General features: G+C 42.2%; 4 protein-coding genes and 1 long non-coding RNA gene across 8 annotated transcripts in view; 2 read left to right on the top strand and 3 right to left on the bottom strand.

Moving 5' to 3' along the window:
• Positions 1-592: 592 nt before the first annotated feature.
• Positions 593-3,635, bottom strand: LOC116316632 (zinc finger protein 184-like). 4 transcript variants are annotated; one of them, XM_031735245.2, is made up of 4 exons: positions 3,154-3,635; positions 1,859-1,956; positions 1,646-1,784; positions 593-1,511 (listed from the first exon to the last, which is right to left on the bottom strand). In XM_031735245.2, the coding sequence occupies exons 1-4, from the start codon at positions 3,443-3,445 to the stop codon at positions 706-708; spliced, it is 1,335 nt and encodes a 444-aa protein (XP_031591105.1). In that variant the 5' UTR covers positions 3,446-3,635; the 3' UTR covers positions 593-705. The 4 variants fall into 4 exon arrangements, with proteins under 4 accessions (XP_031591105.1, XP_031591114.1, XP_031591121.1 ...); XM_031735254.2 differs by having other exon boundaries at positions 1,646-1,781; XM_031735261.2 differs by having other exon boundaries at positions 1,697-1,784; positions 3,154-3,634.
• On the top strand, positions 1,896-9,308 carry LOC120434290. The gene is made up of 2 exons (XR_005609041.1): positions 1,896-1,965; positions 9,158-9,308. It is a non-coding gene; the product is annotated as an uncharacterized LOC120434290 (long non-coding RNA).
• On the bottom strand, positions 4,453-9,894 carry LOC116316619 (myoneurin-like). The gene is made up of 3 exons (XM_031735220.2): positions 9,175-9,894; positions 8,150-8,210; positions 4,453-6,997 (listed from the first exon to the last, which is right to left on the bottom strand). The coding sequence occupies exons 1-3, from the start codon at positions 9,541-9,543 to the stop codon at positions 6,051-6,053; spliced, it is 1,377 nt and encodes a 458-aa protein (XP_031591080.1). The 5' UTR covers positions 9,544-9,894; the 3' UTR covers positions 4,453-6,050.
• A 5,352-nt stretch (positions 9,895-15,246) lies between these two features.
• Positions 15,247-22,025, bottom strand: si:dkey-7l6.3 (zinc finger protein 467). Its single transcript, XM_031735232.2, has 4 exons — positions 21,419-22,025; positions 20,068-20,183; positions 19,330-19,456; positions 15,247-16,702 (listed from the first exon to the last, which is right to left on the bottom strand). The coding sequence occupies exons 1-4, from the start codon at positions 21,678-21,680 to the stop codon at positions 15,864-15,866; spliced, it is 1,344 nt and encodes a 447-aa protein (XP_031591092.1). The 5' UTR covers positions 21,681-22,025; the 3' UTR covers positions 15,247-15,863.
• A 1,650-nt stretch (positions 22,026-23,675) lies between these two features.
• dnaaf11 (dynein axonemal assembly factor 11) overlaps positions 23,676-25,428 on the top strand; it is a 37,453-nt gene continuing 35,700 nt past the window's right edge. Inside the window, exon 1 of the mRNA XM_031735093.2 lies at positions 23,676-23,795. Within this exon, the coding sequence (XP_031590953.2) occupies positions 23,786-23,795 (10 nt within the window). The 5' untranslated portion in view covers positions 23,676-23,785. The remainder of the gene's footprint in view (positions 23,796-25,428) is intronic.

Genomic DNA, 25,428 nt, shown 5'->3' with positions numbered 1-25,428 from the left:
TCTCATTATACTGGCTTCCAGTACATTTCAAACTCGTAGTACTGACTTCTAACGTCGTGACGTTCCTGCCCACATCTGATCTTTTAGGTCCCCACGCTCCCTCTCGCAGCCTGACATCATCTAATCAGTGTTAGTAGTCTCACGAACACATTTTAAGACCAGAGGAGACAGATCTCAGAGCGGTGGCCCCCAGGTTGTGGAACGCTTTGCCTCCATCTTTAAGTTGCCTTATTGTATTTATTCTTTTAAACAGCAGCTAAAGACTCATTTATTTAGATTGACTTTTAACTAGATTTGTGCTGTATGATCGATTGTGTTGTTTTATGTACACTTGTTTTATATTATTGTGAAGCACTTTAGGTTCTTATCCTGTAAAGAGTGCTATATAAATAAAGTTGTTGTTGTTGTTATTATTATTAATAACCAAGGCCTAATCTGTCCAGGTGTCTCCTCACCTGGGAAGAAGACCAGACTAAGAGCGACTCGAAGTCTGAATAAAACTGGAAGCAGAGGCTTGAAATCGAGCCGATCCCTGGTATCCAAACTGTCTGCTGCAATATGTTCCAATAAAACGCATATAGAGGCGTTGGCAGGTGATCCAAGAACATCTGTGTTCAAACATACATGATACACATTTTTACAGTCGGTCACGTGTTTCTGAGACTACCTCACCGCACATTTCTGTAATGCCGCTCCTCCCGGCTGTCACTGCACGGCGCCAAAGTGTTTCTCTCCTGCGTGGAGAGTGATGTGGCGCCGCAGGTGGCTGCCGGATATGAATGTCTTGTTGCAGTACGAACACCTGAACTGTTTGCAGTCTGTGTGGACGGTCATGTGGACTTTCAGCGATCCCGACTGGGCAAAACGTTTGCCACAGTGGACGCAGCCGTAGCGCTTCTCGCCCGTGTGGACACTCTGGTGGCGTTTGAGGTTGCTGGAGTCTGAGAAGCGTTTACCGCAGAGCGCACAGACGAACGGTTTCTCGCCGGTGTGGACCCTCATGTGGGTTTTGAGGTTCTTGAGGCAGGCGAGCTTTTTCCCGCAGCAGTTACAGACGAATGACTTTCCCCCGCCGTCCTCGCCTCTGTGGCTTGCCGCTCTGCTGATGGCATCCTGTCTCCACCCGCCCCTCCGGATGAAGGAGCGATGTTCTCCTGGCGTCTCCTTCCTAACAGGAAGCTCGTCCACAGGCACCGCCCTCTGCTGGCTGCTCTGGAAACCTGCAGGTCGCTCTGCTGCAGACAGACTCGCCTTGCTGAGCGGGAACATTAAGCTGCCACCTGAATTGGGCGCTGATGAGCAGCCGGCCTCCGCTCCCAGAGGATTTTGGGTGGTGCAGGAGCCATGCTGAAGCTGCGGCTCAAATATCAAACAGTCGTAACTGCTGGTTTCTGACCTCTGGGTGTTCTGGACAGAGGTGGAGGTAGAGCTGACTTCCCCACTCGTCCACGAGATGCCACCGTTATTTGCAGTTTCCTGTTTGATCGCAGCCTCCGCCTCCACCTGTCCCTCTTCATTATGACAGAAAATTTTGGGAATAAAAGAAAAGCAGAAAGAGTTTTAGCCTCTTACACAGCTTAAACTGGACACCATCGGGGTTTCGATCTGTTCTGAATGAGTCAGCTACAAACTAAAAGGACTCAACTGAGTTCCTCAAACAGGAGGAGGAAGGCTCTCTTCAGCTTCTTGTACTTACTGTCCGGCTCAGACTGGGACCAGGAAACGCAGTCATCGTCCTCCACTTTGATCACAGCAGCTGTGGTAGCTATGTCATCTGCAGGCTGCTGGAATCGGAGGAGAGAGGTTAAAAAAATTGAAGAGTGAGGGAGGAATTCCTGCTAATGCTCCTCCCACTCACCGTATTCTGTGTGGTTTCCTGTCTCGACTCTGCAGGTGAGTTGTGGTCTCTGCAGGGAGGCATCGCCTGATTGGACACTCTGGACAAGACTACCTCACCTGCAGGAGGTGAGTGAGGATGGTGTTTAAAGTTCTGAATCGTGTACAGCAGTAAAGCTGATCTATAAATGTTGTGTTATTTTGTTCTGTGCATTGCTGCGATTTTACAGATGTCCTTTATCTTCTGCAAATGACTCTACATCAGTTCTTTAAAAACCCTGGATAGTCCGAGGTGTTGGATGGATTAAAACAATGCCCCAGATGTGTTCTACTGGGTTTTGGGTCAGGCGAGTGTGGGGGGGCAGTCAATGGTATCAATTCCTTCATCTTCCAGCCTGCATAATCATCACATGGGGCCGGGGATTGTCGTGCACCAGGAGGAACCCAGGACCCGCTGCACCAGTACAGGTTGTGACAGCGGGTCCAAGGGTTGCATCCCGTTACCTAGCAGCAGTCAGGGTGCCGTTGGCTAGCCAGTAGACATCTGTGCATCCCTCCATGGAAATGCCTCCCAATACCATCACTGACCCACCACCAAATTCTGACACGATGTCACCTTTTCATGTCTATCACATGTGCTCAGGGTGAGTCTGCCCTCATTTGTGGAAAGCACAGGGCCCCAGCGGGGGATCTGCCAAATCAGGTATTCTATGGCCAATGCCAATCAAGCTTCACAGTGCTGGGGAATAAACACAGAAGAGGAAGTCTGGCCCTCAGGCCACCCTCATAAGGTCTCATAAGACATTCACACTGGTGGCCTGCTGGCAGTTCTCATTCTGTTCCTCCTTGCACAAACCAACAGACACCGGTTCTGCCGATGGTTTAAGATCCTTCTACGGCCCCGTCCAGCTCTCCCACAGTCTCCGTCATGTTCTTGAGACAGGGCTGGGAGACGCACCAAACCTGCTGGTAATGGCATGTATTAATGTGCCAGGCTGGAGGTTTTTTACTTCCTGTGCAAACTCTGTAGGTAGGATACAGGAATCACCTCATACTATCAGTAGTGCCACTGACCTCCAAAACTATTGGAGAAAGTCCGAAAAAATAATAAAACATAAAACATTTCTTTTTGTACTGTTTCATTAACACCAAAGCAGCTGATGATTAACAACCCCCTCTGTTACCCAACTGACCGCATCAACATCTGAATTTAATCGAGTCCATGCTGCACTCTGGTCACAAAGTTTTCCTTTCATATTTTATTCATTCATTTTTACAGTGTAGTTGCTGTGAATTTAGAAGTTAACGGTCGGTTACCTGTCGCGGTCGCGTTCCTCTTCAGCTCGGCTCGTGCGCGGCCGCTCGCGTGGAGTACCGCGCTGCCGCTGGCAGTAACTGCGGCTCGCAGTGCAGTCGCTCGGGCGGCCCGCAGCTCCATGAGGCGCAGTTTCCTCCGCAGCACCTCGTTTTCTTTGCGGCTCCGCGAGATCTCTAGCTGCAGCACCGAGTAGCCGCTGTCCACGAGCTCGCAGATCTCCGCCACGGCCGTGTTGGCCAGCACCTCCATGATGGAGGCGAGCTGCGCGTGGAAGGCGGCAGCCGGGGACATTGTCCAATCCAGCGCGTGCGTGTATCTGAAGCAGAACAATCCACACCGCGGGCTCGAGGCAGGACCGAAGACTCCACCGTTAGCTTACCTGAATGTAGCCGCTCACCTGATGTGCGCTCTCCGATACAAACCAGGAAGTGATGGCGGGGGCTGGAATTAATCCATAGTGCGCATGTGCAAAGTATCCCACTGTTTCAAGCAAATTTCAGGTATGAAAACGTCCCAAGAACTCCTTGGTTGATTTTCCTTATTGGGGAGATGAAATCTGTATCAAATCACTTTTATTTTTTTTATATTTTAAATTTATTGTGTTTGTTGTTTTTGTGAGTCTCTAGTTCGTTTAAAAAAAGAAATGTATGATATGAGTGTTTTTCTACCAGAGCCGGCTCTAGTCTTTTTGCCCTGGTACCCCCTTCCCCATTTATTATTTAAGAGTAAAAGCTATACTAAACAAATACATATGTGAAAATGTGATACATATGTAAAGAAACAAGCTTTTGCTGTATAAAATCAGAAAATCAAACCAAATCTACCAGTAGTCTGGTTTTATGCTCACTGATAAAGGCATAAATATTGCCAATATTTAGTCCTACAAATTGTTGGGGGGGGGGGGAGCAAGCAATAATGAGGTTCTCAAGCCAGAAATGGTTAGTACTCAGAAGTTCTCTGGATATAAATACCTAAATATTCTTTGTTTAAAAATAGTTTTAATGAATGAAAATTAAGGCAGACTTTGAAGAAATAACACGTGTATTGTGTTGCAGAGATATCGACTCAAACTGAACTAAGCCTGGACTGTACTTTCATGTGGCATCACTTTGTACCACATCATGGTGCCTGAAGCCAGTGAACTTTTATTTAACCAAGTAATGAAGAACATATTCTTATTTACAACGACAGTCTGGAAAAACACTTCACCTGGCTGTGAAGGCTTTTGATAGTTTCTGCAGATTATGATGTACACTGAACAAACAAATTATCATTTACACATGAAATAAGATGCAAAACACTTTTTAACCAATTTATTACCCAAACATTAGACAAACTGTCATTTAACATAAACCGTATCAACAATACCTTCTGTGAAACAACTTCCAATATGTGCAGTAGACTTTGTAACAGCACAGCTTTTAACTGATGAACACGATGCTCTTATTTTAGCTAAAAAGCCTAAAAATGTGTGTAACAGCTTCCTGGAATCTTTTTCTTTTGTCCAACAAATGCAGAAATGTTAACAAAAAAAACAGAAAATTATGATCTTAGAAACCCTAAACATCAAAAGTGGTTGTTTAAATTATTCAGAATGAGACGTTTTTTCATCTGATTGGGTGTCGCTGCACGTGCAGATGTAGCTACACATCAACACACTGATTTGCTTGGTAATACTACTCCATGTAAACACAAAAATCAATACAAACCTGGCTTATGGATTAGCACACGTAACATGCCTTGTGATTCTTGTTAGAATGGTTTCTTTCGGAGTTGCTCTCGTTTCCTGTTCATGTCTGTTAAAATAACTCAAATTGTCAGTATTTAAGGTAAAAGGAGCTGAACATAGTGATGTGGTAAATAGTTAAGCAACTTTTAGGGTAAAAAAAATAAATAAAGCCATTTCGGAGTACAAGGAAAAATTGCAGTTCCTCTGATGTCCACCGGAGGCTACTTCAGCAGTGAGTCTGGCTGCATTTACCAGAGCAGCTTAAACATGTTTAGATGTTTACAGGCTGCTATGGTAACTGCTACAAATATGGTTGTAGTCTCTATTGACTGAAGACTAATAAGAGCAACATGGGGGTGAAATATTTCAAATCTGTTAAGGCTTTAAGTTAAAGGCGTGGACAGTGTACAAGATGGATGTAGCTAGCGTGACTTCACCTGTTCATAGAGTCCTCTAGCAGACTCCTATCCTGGATAATTGTTAGAATGATCCAAATTTAGAAAACTAACTAGGTTTTATTTAAAATGAGCGACTAGGCCTATAAGTCATCAGGGATGTGTTTACCGAGGTCGGGTCACAGGGCAGTTTCCACACAGACTTCTACACGACCAGGCAGCTACCGCCCCCTGGTGGCATCTTAAAAATGCAGGTTTAAGGCACTTCTGCATTAGCTGATAACTTCGCACGCTACCCTCTAATCTAAATATGCTCACTTCTAGTTTCAAAAAGCGGAGCCAGTAGTGATGGCACAGTGTCCATGTCCATCTTTTATATACAGTCTGAGTACCATCACGGCCAATGTATGTTTGTAGCGACAGCCAGGCTTTTTCTTATGCACATGAGACGTCCCCCGAAATAAAGACAACACAATTAAAAAATATCTTAACTGGTTTTTACAGGCGGTTTTTAGACATAAGATGCATCAGATTCAGTAGCTGAACTACATGTGGGCCAATCACAGAGTGACACGGACACGTAAAGCACCGTAGATAAACTAACCTGGACAGATTTGATGTCTTATGTTTTGAGATTTTAGTGACAGAACATAAGATGATAAATTTAAGTAATAATTTAAGTTATAAAAATAGTCATATTAGCTGATGGATGCAGCTCGAGCACAAAATAAATGTTTTTTTTAAACGTTCGTAAAAACCAGCATTTGGGCGTTTAGGGGTCGCTCGGGACGTTTGGGTGACACTTCTTCATGTGCAACTTGAGGCTGTATTTGACGATGAAGCTCCGGGAGCAGAGCGTGCACGCGTACGGCCGCTCGCCCGTGTGAACGCTTAGGTGCGACTTCAGGTGAGCCGACTGGGTGAACTTCTTGCCGCACTGCTCGCAGCTGAACGGCCTCTCGCCCGTGTGGATGCGCATGTGGACCTCCAGGTTCTGCGACGTGGCATACGTCTTGTTGCAGAGTGAGCACACGAAGCGCTTCCCTCTGCCTCCCGTGCTCGGCTGCCCGTTGCAGAGCTGCGACCGCCCTGCCTGGTCCCTGTAGAGGGTAAAGTTCATGACGTCACCGCCGTCTTCGTACTCGAAGGCAGAGCTGCTGGCTTCAGACAGCTGGCAGTCTGTGGGGGTCGAGCCCGAGACGCTGAGCAGCTTCAGTCCAAAGGCGTCGCCGTCCGTGTTTCCGTCTTGGTGAAACGCAGTAAAAGTCACCTGACCCTTTGACTGTTTGGGCCACCCTGGGTCGACGGTCAGATCGAGGTCTGCTCGGTTTGACGGAGACTCGATCAGAGCGCCGCTGCTGAAATAAACCGGCCTGTTGGTGCTCGGAGGAACCAGCGAGCACTCCTCAACCAGATGAATGTCGGGGTCCATCTGTGACGAGTACGACTCAGCAGACTCGCCGGGTTCCATCTCGACGTCGTCGTCGAGCTGCTCGGAGCCCCCCGCCTCACGATCAGGAGAGTCCAGAGTGTAGACGGACACGGTCTTCTGCGTCCCTGCTGTCAGGTCGGATGTTTTCTGTGCCAGCTGCTCAGAAGATGACCTCTTCGCGGACTCCAAGCTTTCACGCCAGCGCCTCTTTGTGCGCCGACCGATGGGAGTCGATGTGATGCCCTCTCTGGCTGCAGGCGCCACCCCATCAGCTGTTAACTTAGTACCTAAGAAATTACATAAAGGAAAAAAGAATCTCATTAAACTTTCAGAGTTTTCATGATAAGATTCAATGCTGGGAAATGTTAGGACTGAGCATCAGGACAACACGTTCTCATATCAAAACGTAACGTACGACAATATATAACAAATTGTTACGCTTTCGGAAACATGAGAACCGTTTGGAATGAATCTACACATGTACATTTATTTTACTTTCTCATCATGAATCGCTTTAGAAAACACTATCTACTACATTCAGGTTGTAGTTAAGGTTAGGGATAAGGTTATGGTTCAGGTTAGGGCTGGAATACACGGCCGGAACGTGTGTTACCACCGGGAGCTTCATTCTGTTGGATTCGATTCACAATCCGGCGCGTATCACAGGGATAGGGAAGGTTACCTTTTGCGTTCCTATGGAACGCCTCGGGACGTGATAAATTGTCGGTATGTTGCGTGTTGGGAATGAGAATGATCTCATCAGGACAAATTAGATGAATATCAGCTGTGGAAGATGAGCCCGGGGTATCCTTGTGCTGTTTTTATTTTTTTGTGTGTGTATTACTTATTTTTCTAATTAACAATTTTCCTTCCTGAGAATGACATTTTTAGTTTTTTGTTTTACAGAGTTAAGAAATCAATCATGCCTTAACTTACAAAAGAAGACTCCCATTCTCGTTCTCACGGTGCCAAATCCAGCTCATTAATCTAACACTGATACCAGAGCACAGTGTAAACTGAAACACAGGAAAATTAAAGAGGAAAAATGAAAGGAAATAAAGAAGTGAAGTGACCAGCTGTCACTCCTTAGTTCTTTTTTTCCTAATACAGCATTATAGAGACCCGTAGCCATGACGACTACACTCAGATTTAGAATAGAGATGGTTGGTAGATGGTTGTTTCTTTACTAATGATTGGTGTTTGTTCCATGTGGTGCGTTCAGAGTCTGATGCAACAAAATTTTTATTACTTTGGAATTAAATTTTGAAGTTTGGGTGTAAATAACTGTGACGCTGCAGCTCTGCAGAAAGTCATTTTACAGAGACGTTTCTCTGCCTTTTCTGTTTTAAATTGTTCTGGAGCATGAACACAACCTTAATCGTGGTTAATAAACACACTTCAAAATTAGAGAAAAGATTTGCTGCAGGTTGTTTACTCACCTTCCTCAAAGGCGTCGTTACTGTCCGAGTCCTCATCTTTGATCAGCACCACTTCTGGAAGCTGCAGATGCCACAAAACACAAAAAACAACATTAAAAAGAGATGATTAAAATACTGTTTTTATAGAAACACAAACTAAAGAAGAATAAATGTTTCTGGAGTCCTGATTGGCTGACTTATCTTCGAGATTAATTTAAACTTCAGTATCTCAAATCTTCAGGTAAAGATCACGCTCTCTCTCAAACTGCCCTCAGGTTTCTAAAACAAAAACAGCTTCAGGCCTGATGACAAAACAAACACATCAGGCTGCACTGAGCATGTGCAGAGATAAGACTATTTTCTCCGTTTGTTTGGAAAAGAAAATTTGACGGCACAAACCTGTTTAAATCTGAGGACAATTCTTTTTAAGTACTGATTAACTGTAAGGATGAACTCGAAGTTTATGCATTTTGGTTTTAATTCAAGTGAAATAAATGAAAGCTTTTTTAACTATTTTTAACTTTTAAATGATTTCCAAAACTATTCTGATTATTACTGCAGTCATTAATAACTATTAGATCTGATAAATTATCCTCATTTCAGAGAATTTTCAGCTTTTGGGCGATTTAAAAAGGCCACACGTTGTAAATATTTTCCATTTATTGTCAGAGTAGATAAAACATTACAAATAAAACATTTAGTTAAACATTTAAGTATTGGCACACAATATCAATAAATTAAAGGATCATCTGGATTGTTTCAGTTTTGAATGAATACTGATTGCAGATTAATTCAAATCATCTTATTGGTCACGTGTTTATAACAAACATATATATTTGTGATTACATACACGTGATGTGTTTCTAATAGAAAGTTTCTGGACATTTCTTAGGTAATTATGTCATTCAGACAAATAAAATGTTATTTATTCCGTTTCGTGAGCTGACTGTATTACACTTCCAGCTTTAACCTGCATTGTTATTGTTGCTCTCTGATGTCTGCCTGTTCCCGGGCTTCCGGTTGATTCAGGCCGGCGGAGTGCTCACCTCCTCCCGCACCGCTCCAGCAGCGGCTCCTCGTCCGTCACCTTCCCGCTGCTGCTGGGGTGTTCCCGACTGCTGCGTAGCCTCCGCCGACGGTGAAACCTCCGATACCTCCGATCCCTCCGCAGCCTCCCCCCCTCCTCCTCCTCCTCCTCCTCCTCCCCCGCTGCTCCCCCGGACCACGATGGACTCGATGAGGTGTAGCTTCTTCTTCAGGTCCTCGTTCTCCTTATGGCTCCGGGTGATCTCCAGTTGCAGCACCGCATAGCCTTCATCCACCACCTCGCAGATCTCCGCCACCGCCGCTTTGGTCAGCGCGGCCATGATGACGGAGAGCTGCTCGTGGAGAGCTTTGCTGCTTAAACCGGACATCCTGACGAACCAACGGAACCCGAACCGGACCACAAGGAGCCGCAAGGTGAGCGCAATGGAGCCGCGAGAGGAACCTGTTTGGACCTCCAACCGTCAGCGAGAGAAAACAGCCACAACGGATCCTGCAACACTTCACTTCCGGAACAACACCGCTGCCTTCAGAATAAGAGCCTGTTGTTATCCACAGAACTACATTAAGGACGCTGTCAGTGAGCGACTGCTAACGGCATGAAAACAACAGAGCACGCGTAATTAAACTGCGCTAAGAGTTTAATGTAAAAATAGAAAACAGTGAGTTTTCAGACTGTTAAAATAGTACAAGTGATAAGGTTTAAATAAATATGGGAAAAAACTGGCTATAATGGTAACAATGAAAAGTGCAGATTAAATAAAATAACAAAAACATTATTTGTAATATTATTAGTTAAATAATAAAAAATAGTAATAATGTAAAGCTAAGTCGATAGGAAAAGGAAAATATATAATAACTTTACAAAAAAAACAGTAAATTGGACAAAATCATCATCAAAACATTAAAAAATAGATATAAAATTCTTAACTATTTAAAAAAATAATTGAAATAATAAAAATGCTAAATGACACTGACACAAACTGATAAAAATAGAATAGCTAACAATAAATATAAAGATTAAAAGTAAAAATCTAGAAAATATATGAACTCAAACTATAATATCTAATAGAAGAGGCTGGATTTTAATAATCTTTCATTTATTTTTTGTACCATTCCTCTGTTTCTTATACTTTTTTCAATTACCTTAGTTTATTGTGCTTTTGTATTTATATTTTAGTCTTTGTTCATGAAGACTCTTTGCTTTTCATCCAAGAGGCATCTTCAGTTCTAAGATAACTGGCTGTGTTTCCCGGGTGTTTAACCCCTCGGGGGTTCTCTGCCCTTCAAGGTTTACCTGAGGGTGGCTCACCTGTTGAGCTTCCACCCTACCATCATGCTGAGGTCACCTGAGGCAAGATGTGAGGGCGGGTTGATGATTCAGCTGTACAGCTGCACTTAAAGGAGGATAGACGCTCTTTGGAGGATGCCAGTGTTCACATTTTGCAGTTTGAGAGAGGAGTGAAGGAGGTCAAGTGTCCACTGTGATCCACCATCACTGAACAGGAATGGTCTCTCAGGACACGACACATCTCCTCAGGTGATCTCAACAGCTCACGACTCCGAGTCCATTTAAGATGACCTTATCCTCAGTGGCTGAGAACCTACACAGATGTATTTATATTGTTTATCATTTTGTTATTTTTCACTTGTGTAAATATTAGAAAGCATAGAAGCCAATTAAGATCCAAGTAAATGAAATATGAAGAGAACAGGCGTAGGACTCTGCAAATACATGAACAAGAACATAAACAAACTGATTTTCTGTTCAGATCCTTGAAGCATTTTCAAAATGATATTTTTGCTGAGCTGCTTTGAGGCAGTGAGATTTCCACTGTGTGAATAATTTAAAGAGAAATTTTGGTTGTTTTTATTAGAGATGGACCGATCTGATATTACGTATCGGTATCGGTCCGATACTGACGTAAATTACTGGATCGGATATCGGTGAGAAATAAAAAATGTAATCCGATCCATTAAATATCAAAAAAGCACCTCACAAAACTTGCGACACGGCGTAACTCGGCTCATAACCGTAGCACGTCGGAGCAGTGTGCTCACGTGATAGAGCGGCTGTGTGTATTTGTAGCCTCGCTAGCAATCTGGCATTTCATCTCCGAGGAAGTTATCCCAGAGAGAAGTAAAGCAAGTGTGTAAGTTCATCTCTGAATGTTTGTAAAGCATTCCCACGTTAAGCTTAACAACCGATATATGGAGCGACTGCCTCTCTCCCTCCCTCTCCTGCTGCTACTTCAATCATGAAACTGCTTAACGATCAGCTGATCGGCTTTTCTGTGGCGAGTCCGTCTCTCTTCTTTGTTTTTGGCCCACTTTGCACCAGAAAGAGGAAACCAGCGGCTGAACAACAGCAGCACGTTTAAGCTTGATAAGCTGTTGTTAGAGTTTATTTAATATTAATTTCTACACCAGGATCCTTTTCTACGTAGCTGACGGCTGGTAACTGTGCAGGGGCGGATCTAGCAAAGTGTAGCCAGGGGGGCCAATAGGGCATGAACAGGGAAAAGGGGGCACAAAGACATACTTTTCTTTCTTATTCTCATTTAAAATGTCTAGCTTTTAATAAATAATTATCTGAATCTTACACCCAAAGTTTTAATCTGATGTAAAATGTATAGAAGTCCATTACTATATATAATAACTGTTAAGTCTAATATACCCTAGTAAGCTATAGTACTTTTTCCTTTGGGAAGGTACCATCTGTGCAGTCTGCAATTCTGTTGAAGAAAGATGTTGAATCTATTTAATTATTCTTGAAAAATAATTTATTTCTGTGCATTTTCTTTTTTTCACACTGCATCAAATTAAAGTTGATTACGTCGATTAAGCATCATGAGGTGGAGGGTGGGGGGTGGTTCCCTATTTTTTTTTTTCTTTTTTTTTTTTTCTGCTTGGAGTTTGCAACCCTGTTAGTTAGGTTGCTTAATATTTTTGCTAAGTACTCTTTAAAATACCAGAATAGGGAGGATGGAGCAGGTTTAAGTTTATTAGATTGATCAGTGTTGCTGAACTATGAAATATTTTGGGTGCAGTGTATTTTTTACACACAGGTATAACAGAATAGCTTTAGTGTTGTTGTTTATTTAAACTTGAGTATGAACTTATACAAAATGCAGCAGTTTTATTGATTAAAAAACACACTATATCGGATTCATGTCGGTATCGGCAGATATCCACATCTATGATATCGGTATCGGACATAAAAAAGTGGTATCGTGCCATCTCTAGTTTTTATTAGAAACTGCAGGCTGAGCTGTGGAGCTGTCAGTTCAGACTCCAAACACACAACAAAGAGAAAACACCGCCTGAAGTAACGCTCTCCTCTGATTGGCTGCCAGGTGTCGCCTCAGAAAGCAGAACTCCAATCAAGGATCGTTTAGTTTTGTAAGACAAAATTAAATCACAATAAAATGATTTATTTGACCTTTTACTTACATTTCTCAATTTTGACTTTTGAATGTTTTCATTAAATGTTTGTAATTGTATTCTTAACGTTATTTAGTGTTTCACTTCTCAAATTAAGCTTCATTTTGGTTTTATAGTTTTTAATGGTGACATTCTTCAGTTTTAACATCTCATCATTTTCATCTAATGTAATTATGTCGTTATAATTTTTACACTATCTTTTGATGTACTTTTCAATCTCATCATGCCTTTTCGTAATACGTTTTATTTTGAAAAACAGAATTTTTATGTTTTCACTTAAAAAAAATAATTTTCTCATTATTTTATCGTCTTTAATTTATTCTCAATTTCAAAACATTTTTACAATTTTGAATTTTTCAAGTTTCATAATTTAGACATTTTAAGACAAATAATGTCTTAAAATTTCAACTCTGTAGTTTTTATAGTTTTTTAATGTTAAACTGAATGTTTTTCTTGTCATAATTTTGACATTTTTCTCACATTTTTAATCTTCCCAGAATCTGTAATTTGAAGTTTTTTCTCACATTTCAGATTCTTTTTGCATAATTTTGACATCTTATAATTTAACTTCTTTTCTGTGCTCACATTGGCTTTTAATTTTCTTATAATGTATACTTTATACATATTTTTATAACTGGAAATAATACATTCTGACCCTTCAAAGCACTTGAAAATTGAATTGTTGTCTTCTAATTTTAACACATTATTATACTTTATAAACTTATATTAAGTTATGAGATCAGAATGAGAATTTCTAATCGATCGACTGAACTAAACAGCAACTGTATTTTTGTGGTTCTTTTCTCTGATGGATGGTTTTTATGTCCACCTTAAAACATAGTCGTTAACAGACGACCATCACGTCCAAAATATGAATTTTGTTGCTTCCCTCAGATTTTGCACCTGAAACACGAGCAAAGCAAAGAAAATGGTCAATGTGAGAGCGCACACTTTTATTTCCAGATATACGCCAACAAAGAATATTCACATGCTCCTTCCAAACGTCAGTTTCTTCAGTTTTTGATCTTGAAAACAATCAAAGGGGACCTGGAAACAGGGCCGTTTTTGTTTGCAAGAAATGAAGGATCGGGTCAGGTCAGAGTGCCGTCTTTTAATACAGAGGCAGATGGTTACAAACAGGTAAGGCCTGAAAGACGACAGCAGTCACAGATCAGGTCTGTTCACCGATCAGCCACAACATTAGAACCAGCTCGTGCTGCCACAGGCGCAGCGGGCGGTGGTGTGGAGCCTTGTGACTCGGGTGGTCCTCAGTGTTTGGTTGGTTTAGTGCAGGGGTCGGCAACCTTTCTGATGATGAGTGCCATCTAAGATTTCCTCAGAAGTCAGTGTGCCATATGATTGCATTAGCAGGGCTGGACTGGGACAAAAAATGGACCCGGGCATTTTGACTAGAGACCGGCCCACCAGGTATTATAGGAAAAGCCATAAAGCCTTTGAATGAAAGCAAACACAGTTGTGACAGTGATGTACAGTCGTGTTGGTATATTTATGATTTCTATACATTTTACATCAGATAAAACTTTGTAAGATTCAGATAATTATTTATTAAAAGCGAGACATTTTAAATGAGAATAAGAAAGAAAAGTATATCTTTGTGCCCCCCTTTCCCTGTTAATGCCCTACCTGGCCCCCTGGTAACACTTTGCTAGATCCGCCCCTGCACAGCTGTCAGCTACATAAATAACACCAGGATCCTTTTCTGTCTCTCAGAAACAGTTCATAACTTCCCTTCAACTCATTCATGTCACCTAAAAGGTAAACCTGTTTCTCCATCACCTGTTCAGCTCTGATGATTCAGTAAGGACATCTCCTGGTTTCATCTTCATGTTTCCCTCTCACCAGATAACCAAACCGATATCATGACCAGCAGCTTTACAGCTGTGGCTCCAGCAAACATCAGCTGATACTAGAAATTAATATTAAATAAATTCTAACAGCAGCTGATCAAGCTTAAACGCGCTGCTGTTGTTTAGCGCGACATCCGGCGGTTTCCTCTTTCTGGCCCAAAGTGGGCGATAAACAAACAAGAGAGAAAAGCTGATCAGCTGATCATGGATCAGTTTCATGATTGAAGTAGCAACAGGAGAGGGAGGGGAGAGAAGAAGAGGCAGCTGACAGCGTAAAGACGCAGAATAACTCCAGCTTTGTGTCTTTTTCATTGTAGCTGAAGTCCGGGACAAACTGTGTTCCTTCTCAGCTCAACACGAAACGCGTAATATTTTCTCTGAATGCGAGACGATTCCGTTTTTTACGGGACGGTTGGCAACTCTACTAACTAACCTTATGAATAAAATAAAGTTCACTATCAGTAACATCATAGCACCCACCCAGCTGTATAGAAACTCTGTCATGCTAGCTAGTACGCAGTACGAGTTATTGTAACTGACTGTAAAAAGTCAGCACAACGAAAATAAACTCCACCTAAACTTGGTTTATATCTGACCCAGATAGACTGCAGGTCATAACTTTTTACCTGAAGTTCAGTTCACCTGACACTCGGACCAGCGGCCGCCTCACGTCTCTCCTCCTCCTGCCTCCCCCTTTCCCTCATCCACCTGCTGGCCTCTGTGGAAGCTCCGCCACAGCCACCACCAAACAACTGAGTTATTTTTACACATCGGCCAGCATCTCGCCAATCCACCACCTCTCATTGTTTATACCGTTACAAGAAAAAAAAATCATTGGCCCATAAAAACAAAATATAAATCACCATCGACCCACCAGGCAAATGCCCAGTATGCCCGATGGCCAGTCCAGCTATGGTCGTGCCATCAGTTAACCCTTAACGTACCAGCTGTGGCACGCGTGCCCAGGGTTGCCGACCCCTGGTTTAGTGGAACTTTAAGAAGAGTTTGCAGACAGAAGTGGACGATGACAGAGTGAAGAAGCAGATATGAAGTGGATAAGTTAGATTCTGACGGTGACTGATGCACAGGGAACAGTCCCAGGGTTTCTCCTGTGTTTCCTTTGTTTTTACTCTTTTGCTTGGCTCCTCCCATGTTGTTCCTCCACCTTCAGGCTGGTCAGATGGCAACAATAATTCTTCTCGTCTCTAGAAATGTGCTGCGAGCTGAACATCCACTGTAATCAGAGCGTACACGATGTTATTTATTCAGGGAAGCCTGTTAGGAGTGTTTAATGTTTTGGCTGATCAGTGGATATAAAATCAGTTTCCAATCAAATGTCTTAGAACTGAGTAACAGCGGCGAATTCTCATGTCGCCGGGTTAAAAGGCTGCAACCGCCTGCTCGCCCTGATGGTGCTTTTGCTGGTGGATCCTCAGGTTCTGCTTGCCGGCGAATCTCTTCCCGCAGTGCTCGCAGGCGAAAGGCCGCTCCCCGGTGTGCACACTCTGGTGCGTCTTCAGGTGACCCGACTGTGTGAAGCGCTTGCCGCACTGAGCGCAGCTGTACGGCCGCTCGCCGGTGTGCACGCGCACGTGCGTCTCCAGACTCCGGGAGGATGTGAAGCACTTGCCGCAGTAGCTGCAGACGAAGCGGCGGTCCCTGCTGTAGCGGTTGAGCTCTAGAGTGTCCAGCCTGGAGCCACCGAGCGCCAGCGCCAAAGGGAAACCGCTGGCGTTTAAGTCAGATGGTTTGTCCATGAGCGTGGGACGCTGGTCCGGCTTCAGGTACGGCCGGTGAGGGACGGGCACCATGCTCGGCAGGCCCTGATTGGTCCATGATGAGCACAGATCCAGCTCTGAGTCAAAGGGCAGTGAACTGATTAGGGAGACGCCACGCTTCAGCTCCGAGGTCCCAGGCAGCGAGGCGGGACTTCCTCCTGACTCAAGCAGGAACGACTTCCTGCTGTGAGCCGCAGATGCAACGCGGTCTTCCGACTCGGACGCCAAGTCAAACACGATGTCCGAGGAGCAGCATTCGATGCCCCCTGCAGGGCGCGGGGATCCTGGCGTGCTGCGGGACTCGTGATGCGCGAGTTGCTCTGAGACTGCGTTATTATTCTGGTCCCACGGCCGAAGGTCGGCACAGGTTGTGTTTGAGATCCTCAACCGAGAAGCGGCCTGCTCACTGTCCTCCGTCTCTGACGTCGGCACCTCGGTCCCTGCAGACACACAGAGGAAAACTGAAGCTCAAACGGAGCAGGTCAGGAATCTCTTCTTCCTCTTTTATCAGGTGATTTTTTTTTTTTAATGTGACAGAAACAAAAACAGCTGTTTTTACTGCACGTGCACTACCACATTTTGCTTTTATTTTGAAATTATACTTTCTCATATATTGTTACCACAGACAGTTTAAAGCCTGACGGTTTCTGCCATCGCCAGCTTGACTGCAAAAAAACAAGAGGTGATGAGGGGCGGGTCTGACGGTGGAATCATGCTCATTGGCTAAAAACTTGTGACTGACAGGTTGCAGATCATTTTGAAACATGACCAAGATTTTCAAAACTTCTTTTTTTTTAAATTCAGAGTGACCCAAAATGGGAGAGAACATAAACTTAGCAGCAAGATGCTTACAGAGGTCAGAGGTCAGAAAGCTGTTTTCTTCAACAGGACCAGAAATCTTGTTGCAACCACATCTATCGCCACTTGGTGGCCTTCAGACAGAACACAGGTTTAAGGCGCTTCCATATCAGCCTCGTTTTTCATATTTTATATCAGGGGTGTCCAAACTTTTTTCACTGAGGGCCACATACATACAAATATAGGAGGGGCTGGGCCACTTACTAGAAATTAGGTATATAACCTTAACTGTAGTGTATTAAAGTTAGAAAAATCACTTAAAAGTGGTCAAATGTGTTATATTGTTGAATATAATTAAAGACAAAACTGCCTTCATCACAGCTTTCCATAAATGGATCTTTATTGATTATTCAGAGAAAGCTTTGGTAGCTCATTCTCAGAACAGCAGCAGATTTCTTCTTGGACAGAAGATTTACAGCACAGAGAAAAAACAATAAAGGGGGAAATGGGACGGGTACATTTCAAGCTTGTTATTTAAGTTCTTAGGCTTAGCAACACACCTGTTAACGTTCGTTTGAAACGGTTATCAACATTAACAGACTGAAATGGACTTAATAACAGGAGTGCATATAATTTTAGTAAATTATTCTGGTGAGTATCAGCTGCGCTGGGTATGTAAATCGGGCCATCCAGCCACGGTGCTGATCCGACGCCACTCGTGCCAAAAATCCGGACAAATGTCACTTGATCAAGGAGCAGATCTGCATCAGATGAGATCAGCTGACTTTGCGTGTGCGTGCGCTGTGCACAGCGGTGTGTACTCTGTGTGTTAACAAGAAAAACGCATATAAGAAAGTGGTGCGTAAAAGCAGGGTAGTGACAGAATTGATGCACATTATTGATATTTGAAGCATGTGTACCTGCACATGCATGCTTATTAACACACGGGTACTGTGGAATATATTTTTTACTCACCTAAAGTGCTCGTGCTCTCGTCCACTCCCCGCAAAAAAATTAGCAGCTGTGCGGCGTCTGTGGCATCGGTGCTCGGATCGCATGCGATGGAGTAAAAATCAAAAGCACAGCTTTATCAGACAGTTGCAGTTTAATGTTGGCTGGCGAGTCTTCAGTGCGTCGCACAACTGTATTTCTGGACATGCTGACGTTGTTGAAGTCCTGCACTTTTTCTGGGCACATTATTTCGGTGACTTTAACGAGGCAGCGTTTTATGAGGTCTAGCATTTGCTTTAATTTCTGCTCTGGCTCAGCACCAGTGTAGGATGCATAGGCCTGATGTTTGGTTTCATTATGATGTCGTACATTATACTCTTTCATAACTGCCACAGTTTCAGTGCAGATCAAACAGACACACGTCCCCTTGAATTCCTTGAAGAAATATTCACTCTCCCACCGTGTCTTAAATTTTCTGCACTCACTTTCTACCTTTCGCTTCTTTGGTTCTGCCATGTTTGGTAACTTGGGGTAAATTTCTTCTGTGATTGTCCTTTTTGGTGGAGCAACTGCCTTGATCAACAGTAGCTCCCCCTGGTGTTAAAACTAAGAAGTGCAATACACTCAAGCAAAAGTTGACGTGCGGGCAGTATTCTATTCTATTTATAAAATTACTTGCGGGCCAATTAAATTAAATTAAAGTTTGGTCACCCCTGTTTTATACAGTCTGTGGCTGTTACTTAATGCTCATATTTAAATTTCTAATTATTTCATTTATTTTATTTTCAGATTTTTTTTAAATTTAGTATTATTTAAACTACTTATGTTTAATTTTTTTCAGCTGTAAAACAGGAATTTCCCAACTTTAGGATAAATAAAGTATATTTTATCCTTGAGGTAAAATAAATGCATAAATAAAGTCTTGAAAAACAAATGAAAAAACAGAATAAAAGTTTTCTTTACAATTTTATTTTTCATTCATCAGAGGAAAAAAAATCCATCCATTTACTGCTGGCCAGTCCCCTCGCTCTTATTTTGAAAGTTTAAATTGACTGGACTGCAGTTGGTCTGATGTGATTTTGCTTCTGCTGCTTTTATTTGGTGGAACTTGGTGCTAGCTTAAAATATCCTCTTATTGATTGTTTGTTTTTACTGTAAGGATTTAACACGTGAGTTTTAGCATTTTTAAAGAAGAAAATCTGTGATTGTTGCTCTTAAATAATGATGCACTTAAACTAAATCAATAGACACACTTAACATCCACACAGTGTCTCTGTGCCTCCACCTGGAATTAAATACATTTTGCTGGCTTGCTCACCGTCCTCACTGATAAGCAGCTCGTCTGTTGTAGCGAGGTCAGATTCAGCTTCCTCTTTTGGCGTTTCCTCTTTTATCAGAACAACATCCTGTTCGTTTGTCTCCTCTGCAGCTGCTGTCGAACCGTCCTGACAGTTAGAAAAAGCAGAGCTGTAGTAAGTGTTTGTGACAGTGACACATCTTCTGCTGTTTAGAGGAAAAAAGGCAACGCTGTGCAGAAAACCGGCCTTTTGTCCGGAGATGTTCTTCCTGCTGTTTTGTCTTTGATGTCTCTGGGAGACTTTGTCTGCTTCCTCTGATTCAGGGAGACCTGCTAAGTGTGGCCTGATTACGATGAACGCTTTTTATCGACTTTTCACATTTTCTCTAAATATCCAAACTCATTCCATTTTCATCTTTTTATCAAAATCTGTGCAAACTTTATTAGACTTTAGACCTTTTCATTATTTTTTTGATTATTTATTTTAGAGGAAAACTTTTGTGCAGTAAAACTGATCAAACGTGGAGCTGACGTCATTTTAGTTCAGCTGTTTGTTTTAAAATCATTCAGAGGAAAACAGAAAGTTTCACTGAGCTTACTGCTAAGATTTTAATTCTAATCTGATTAAAAAACAACACCACGAGGCAAAAACATTTCTGAAAATTAAAAAGGAAGCCCTCCTCGTGTTACACATTAACATCACATCGTTATTTGACTTTGATCGGGTTTGATCAGAGCTGATGTGGTGGGAAATCTCACCTCTTTGTTGGCAGGACTCGCCTCCGTGGTCATCTCCAGCACCACGACACGTCCACATCGTCTGAGGTTTAACGCCTTCGGCTGCTTGGCGCTGACTGCAGCAGGCGAGGCACGATCTGAGAGAATTTTAAAAAACACCACAAACACAAAGAAAAGGTCTTTAAGTGAATCAGGAGACTGAAAAACACGAAACACAGGATCCACTCCTGCCTCCGTTTTGTGCTGATTTTAAAACTGTGAGGAACTTAAAACTTTAAAGGTTTTAAAGTCACATGATATGATTGAATGCTTCATCTTTCAGACCAAATCTTGCACATGCAGAGAACCTAAACTTAATTTAATCTTTTTAAGGGATTTGAATCAGACAGCGGCTCTGTAGTTATCAGGTTATTTAATAAGATTAAATATTCTTTATTTATCCAGGAGCTGGGAACTTCTTCTAACAAAGCAGCTAAAATGTTAAACAACAGTGGAAAAGATCAATAAATCACAAATATGACAAAACAATAACAAAAAGCTCAATTAAATTAAAAAAACATATAAAAGAGGTCAATAAATGAAAAAAATACAATGAAGCTAAAAAAGTGGACAAACATCTTTTATACTGGTTTTATATCATCTCTTCTTCTGGTTTGAAACTGGTTTTATACTGGGTCTAATTGGTTTTATAAGGGTTTCTAACTGTTTATACAGGTTTCATACTAGGTTTAACTGGTTTTATAAAGGGTTTATAACTGGTCACCTGCTGGTTGAATCCTCAAACAGCAGCTGCCAACTCCCACCTTAGCCCCCCAAATATCAAAGTTAGTAACTTTGGTAGCGTTAAAAATAAAAAATAATAATAAACAGAAGTCATTTAATGAAATAAACCTTTAAATCTCAAAATCTTTCCTGTTTTTGTAGTTATGCTCTTTTTTGTTATTAAAATGTTAGTAATTAAGGATTAAATTACTCTGTATTTTCTGCGTCTTTTACACCATCTCTTTATTTCGGCTGATGGAAGCAGCTGGAAAGTTTGGTTCATTCAAAGTGGGACTTGTAGACATCCATTGTCAGTGTTTGGTTTACAGTGAAAACACCAACATAAAGTGTTCACTGAGTGCAGTGCTGACTTTGATTCATAAGCCGAATTTATACATGAATATTGGAAACCATCATGCGGAGACAAAAGTGTCTGAATCTTTGACAGGGCAGTGAAAAAACGCTTTTTAAACTGTGTTTGAGTGGAGTTTGGTTCACATCGCTCTGAAACGCGCTGTGCGCCTAGACACAGGATGTCTCGCGCTCGAAACATCCTTCCACCATCACCGGGGTCACTGACCTGCAGATGACCGACAGCCTGAAAACTCACCCGCGGTGAAATCCAGCAGCCTCTCGCCGCCCTCCTCCTCCTCCAGCACGGCGGCGCTGCCCCGGTGACCCCGGGCGATGATGGACTCAATGAGCTCCAGTTTCCTCCGCAGCGCCTCGTTCTCCTTGTGGCTGCGGGTGATCTCCAGCCGCAGCACCGCGTAGCTGTCGTCCACCAGCTCGCAGATCTCCGCCACCGCCGCTTTGGTCAGCGCCTCCATGATGGACGTCAGCTGAGAGTGAAACCCTGTATAGCTCGTCATGTTCAGCCACCGAGAAACGACACCAGCCGCCGAACCGCGAATTAAATCGACAATAACAAACACTGTGGACTCAGCAGAGGAGCGACGGCCCGCCCGTTTTCACGCCGAGAAAGGGTTTTTCAAACCCGGTGAAAAGAAGGATGGATGCTGCGGAGCACCGACCGTTTTTGTTTGGAGTACCGACCGTTTTTGTTTGGAGTGGATCCGTAGTCTCTTTAGCAACTTCCGCCACAACTTTCAAAATAAAAGATCAAAATCTAGCCTTGCTAGGTTCAAGTACACATTATAAATACCAATTTCCACTTAAGTATATTACATTTGATACAATTGTTGGATTCCTTTTCGTATTTTTAGATAATCTTTTTAAATATTTCAAACGTTCCAGTTTTAACAATAACATATTAGCTATTGCTCTTTGACATTATGCCCCCAAATGTCTTTCAACCGAGGTTGAACATAGTGCTGTAAATCATCACAGCCTCAGTAATTAACAACACGTTTTTTTAGTTACAGTGGAAGAGCCAGTGGCAGTCCTAGCCTGTTTGGCGCCCTGGGCGAACACTCCTCTGCCCCCCAAACACACACACACGCACTTAAAAACATATTAAGGATTGTACATTAACATAAAACTGTTGTCAGAACCATACTGAATTTCACCAGAGAAACACACACACGTAGAAGAGACAGAGTATGCATTGTATGCAAACGGCTACCAAACAGCCATCATAATTCTTCATACAATGAGAACAGGACAAATCAACAACTGACACTGACTAATTAATATTAAAATCTGTAACATAATGTATTGTTTGGAGTTTAGTCTGTTACTGTTACTATTTTTACCATTTCTTCTTGGAGCAACTGTAACCCACATTATTTCCTTAGGGATTAATAAAGTATTCTGATTCTGATTGTTTCAGGATGACCTGCCATTATCCAATGACACATCTGCTTACCTGTATCTTTTGCTCGTTTCTCCTCCTCTTCTTTTCTGTTTTTTCTAAACTGAGCACCTGATGGCTTTGAACTTTTACTTGTCCATCTTCCATTGGTTTTAATTTTGCACTCCAGTGTGAACACAAATCCCCCAACCCGAGGATCACCACAACATAACCTAACAGACCTACACCTTAGTTCACAGATTCACTTTGTCTAAGGCGTATTTCAGATCATGAATACATAATGGGCTTGGATTTACAACATTATGAATGAAATGTGCTGTATTTGGAAGCAGCCGGCCCCCCTCCCCTTTCGACTGGTTGTGTGAGACTTTAAATCATCAAACTGTAAATTATAAATTTTGAATTGTCATTGATCCCTTTACCCCGAGTCCTAAAGTGTATATTTATTTTCTTACTCTTCTTATATTTATTGTTTGTTTACTTGCACTGTTGTAACTGGAGCCTCGTCATCTCGTCTCTCTACATACTGGACTGTATGTAGCGACAATAAAGTTTACTTTGACTTCAGCAGCGCGCAGGCGCACCGAGGGCTCTCGCGCTCACTTTTCCCGTATAGAATTTCGAAAAAACATCGGTGCAAATTATAAGTCTGTATCATGATGTCTGGTGTTTTCGTGTTTGTTGGTTTGTTTTTATTTTGTTTTATTTTGCGAGTTGATTATTAGATGCTGCTCCAGCCAGCCAGAGAAGCCCCCGCCACCCCGCCATCTCCTCCCTGTGCCGCAAGCAGCAGGCGCACCTCGTAAACGGAGGGCGCCCTTACTCTCAGCAAATGGGCGATAGAAAACCGATCGGTGCCTATGACATTCCCACCACGATGCCGCCCCGGGCAACCGCCCATGTCGCCCGTATCAAAAACCGCTACTGGGAAGAGCCTAGCAAAATGCCTCTTCAGGTGATTAAAGTAAGCACACTTCAAAGTTAAACAGCACCACACATCTGAAAAGATCTCATCATTCCTATTCGTGAATACCCGCGCCTCCGTCGTGACAGTCTTAAAATCAGTAGAGGGTAATTTCAAAAAGCACCGTCAACACTGTAACTTCATTTGTAGTCCGTTTGGAGTGGTGCAGTTTACCACAGCACTCGAACGCAGCAGCTGCTGTTTGGTTTCCAGGGCAACGGTTGGCCACGGAGAGGACGATGGTTTACAGTAAGTGAAAGAAATAGAAGCAAAAATAAATACCGATAAAGCACCATGTGTTGTGTTGTGTTAATAACTGATATAATAGCTGTTGTTTGTGTCCTGTCCGTGAACTTTTGTTGTTTTAAAACCCGCTTTGAACCGGTTTGTTCCTGGTATGAGTTCACTGGACGGTCATGGCGGTGAAATTCAAGCTAGCATGTTGTTAGAAAACGTTCACTGTTGATCAGGAAGTATTTCCAGAGTGTTATTCTGTCTTAGTAAAAATAGTTCTCTCATTCTCTGAATGATTAAAAATATATATTCATATATCTGTGAGCAGTTCGAGTACTTGTATACCGTGATAGTTTGAAGACACTTGAAGGATACTAGAAACATAGTTCGGAATGAAAGTGAGTTTTTTAATGGTGTTCTGGGTTTCTCAAACATCACAGGTGTATGTTTACAGGGAACTAGAGGAGGTATAAAGATTGTGATACTGGGTTTAAAGTTGATTTGGTTGCAGCTTAAACGTGTTTTTAACCCTGAAAATTTCTTATGAATCAAAAAAAAAAAATGCATTTCTTTTTACTGAAAAAGTCCCAAATTTCAGCCCACTCTTATGTACTCTGAGGGCCTGTCACTCATTAAATATCCATAACTCGAAGTTAAATCTTTGTATAAATTTATTATACAAAAATCAGCTGACTCTGAGGGGGGTCAGGTGATTTTTCTTTCCAGATTTTATATGAAAAGACCCAAACTCCTCTTTACTTTGACTACATTGAAAAATTAAAAATAATGTTATTTTTATGGTGCTAAAAATAAGAGGTTTATTTATGTGGGAGAGGATTGCTCTGAGTTTTTGTGTTTTAAAAAGTACTTTAAGTAAAGACAGGCATGCTTTAACTTAACTTGAATTTATGAAAACAGAATTATGTTTTTGTAAATTTGAGCTTTGAACACTTTTTTGGCCATGAAAGTAAAGACATCCTAATTATTTAAAAAACGGATTATTTCAGGTCATCAGGATCCTGTTTTTAACCGACTTAAAACTATGTTTAACAACAAACATGGCTATTTAGTTTTATTTTTCTAATTAGCATCTACTATAAATTAATATTGATTGAATAATTTGTGATTAGAGATTAAGTGAAGCAGGTTAAACCAGCCTGCAGCAGTGATTCTGCCCAACACCTCCTGACCTGCTGAGAAGATTGACTAGAAAGAGAGAGCATATTTCTCCTGTTTTGGCTTCCCTTCATTGGCTTCCTGTTAAATCCAGAATTGAATTCAAAATCCTGCTCCTCACATACAAGGTCTTAAATAATCAGGCCCCATCTTATCTTAATGACCTTGTAGTACCATATCACCCTATTAGAGCACTTCGCTCTCGCACTGCAGGCTTACTTGTTGTTCCTAGAGTATTTAAAAGTAGAATGGGAGGCAGAGCCTTCAGTTTTCAGGCCCCTCTTCTGTGGAACCAGCTTCCAGTTTGGATTCAGGAGACAGACACTATCTCTACTTTCAAGATTAGACTTCAAACTTTCCTTTTTGCTAAAGCATATAGTTAGGGCTGGACCAGGTGACCCTGAATCCTCCCTTAGTTATGCTGCAATAGACGTAGGCTCCCGGGGATTCCCATGATGCATTGAGTTTTTCC

The sequence above is a fragment of the Oreochromis aureus genome, linkage group 18, assembly GCF_013358895.1.
Source record: "Oreochromis aureus strain Israel breed Guangdong linkage group 18, ZZ_aureus, whole genome shotgun sequence".
NCBI classification, from domain to species: Eukaryota; Metazoa; Chordata; class Actinopteri; order Cichliformes; family Cichlidae; genus Oreochromis; species Oreochromis aureus.
The sequence above is the reverse complement of the archived record's forward strand: the minus strand, read 5'-3'. Positions and strand labels throughout refer to the sequence as shown.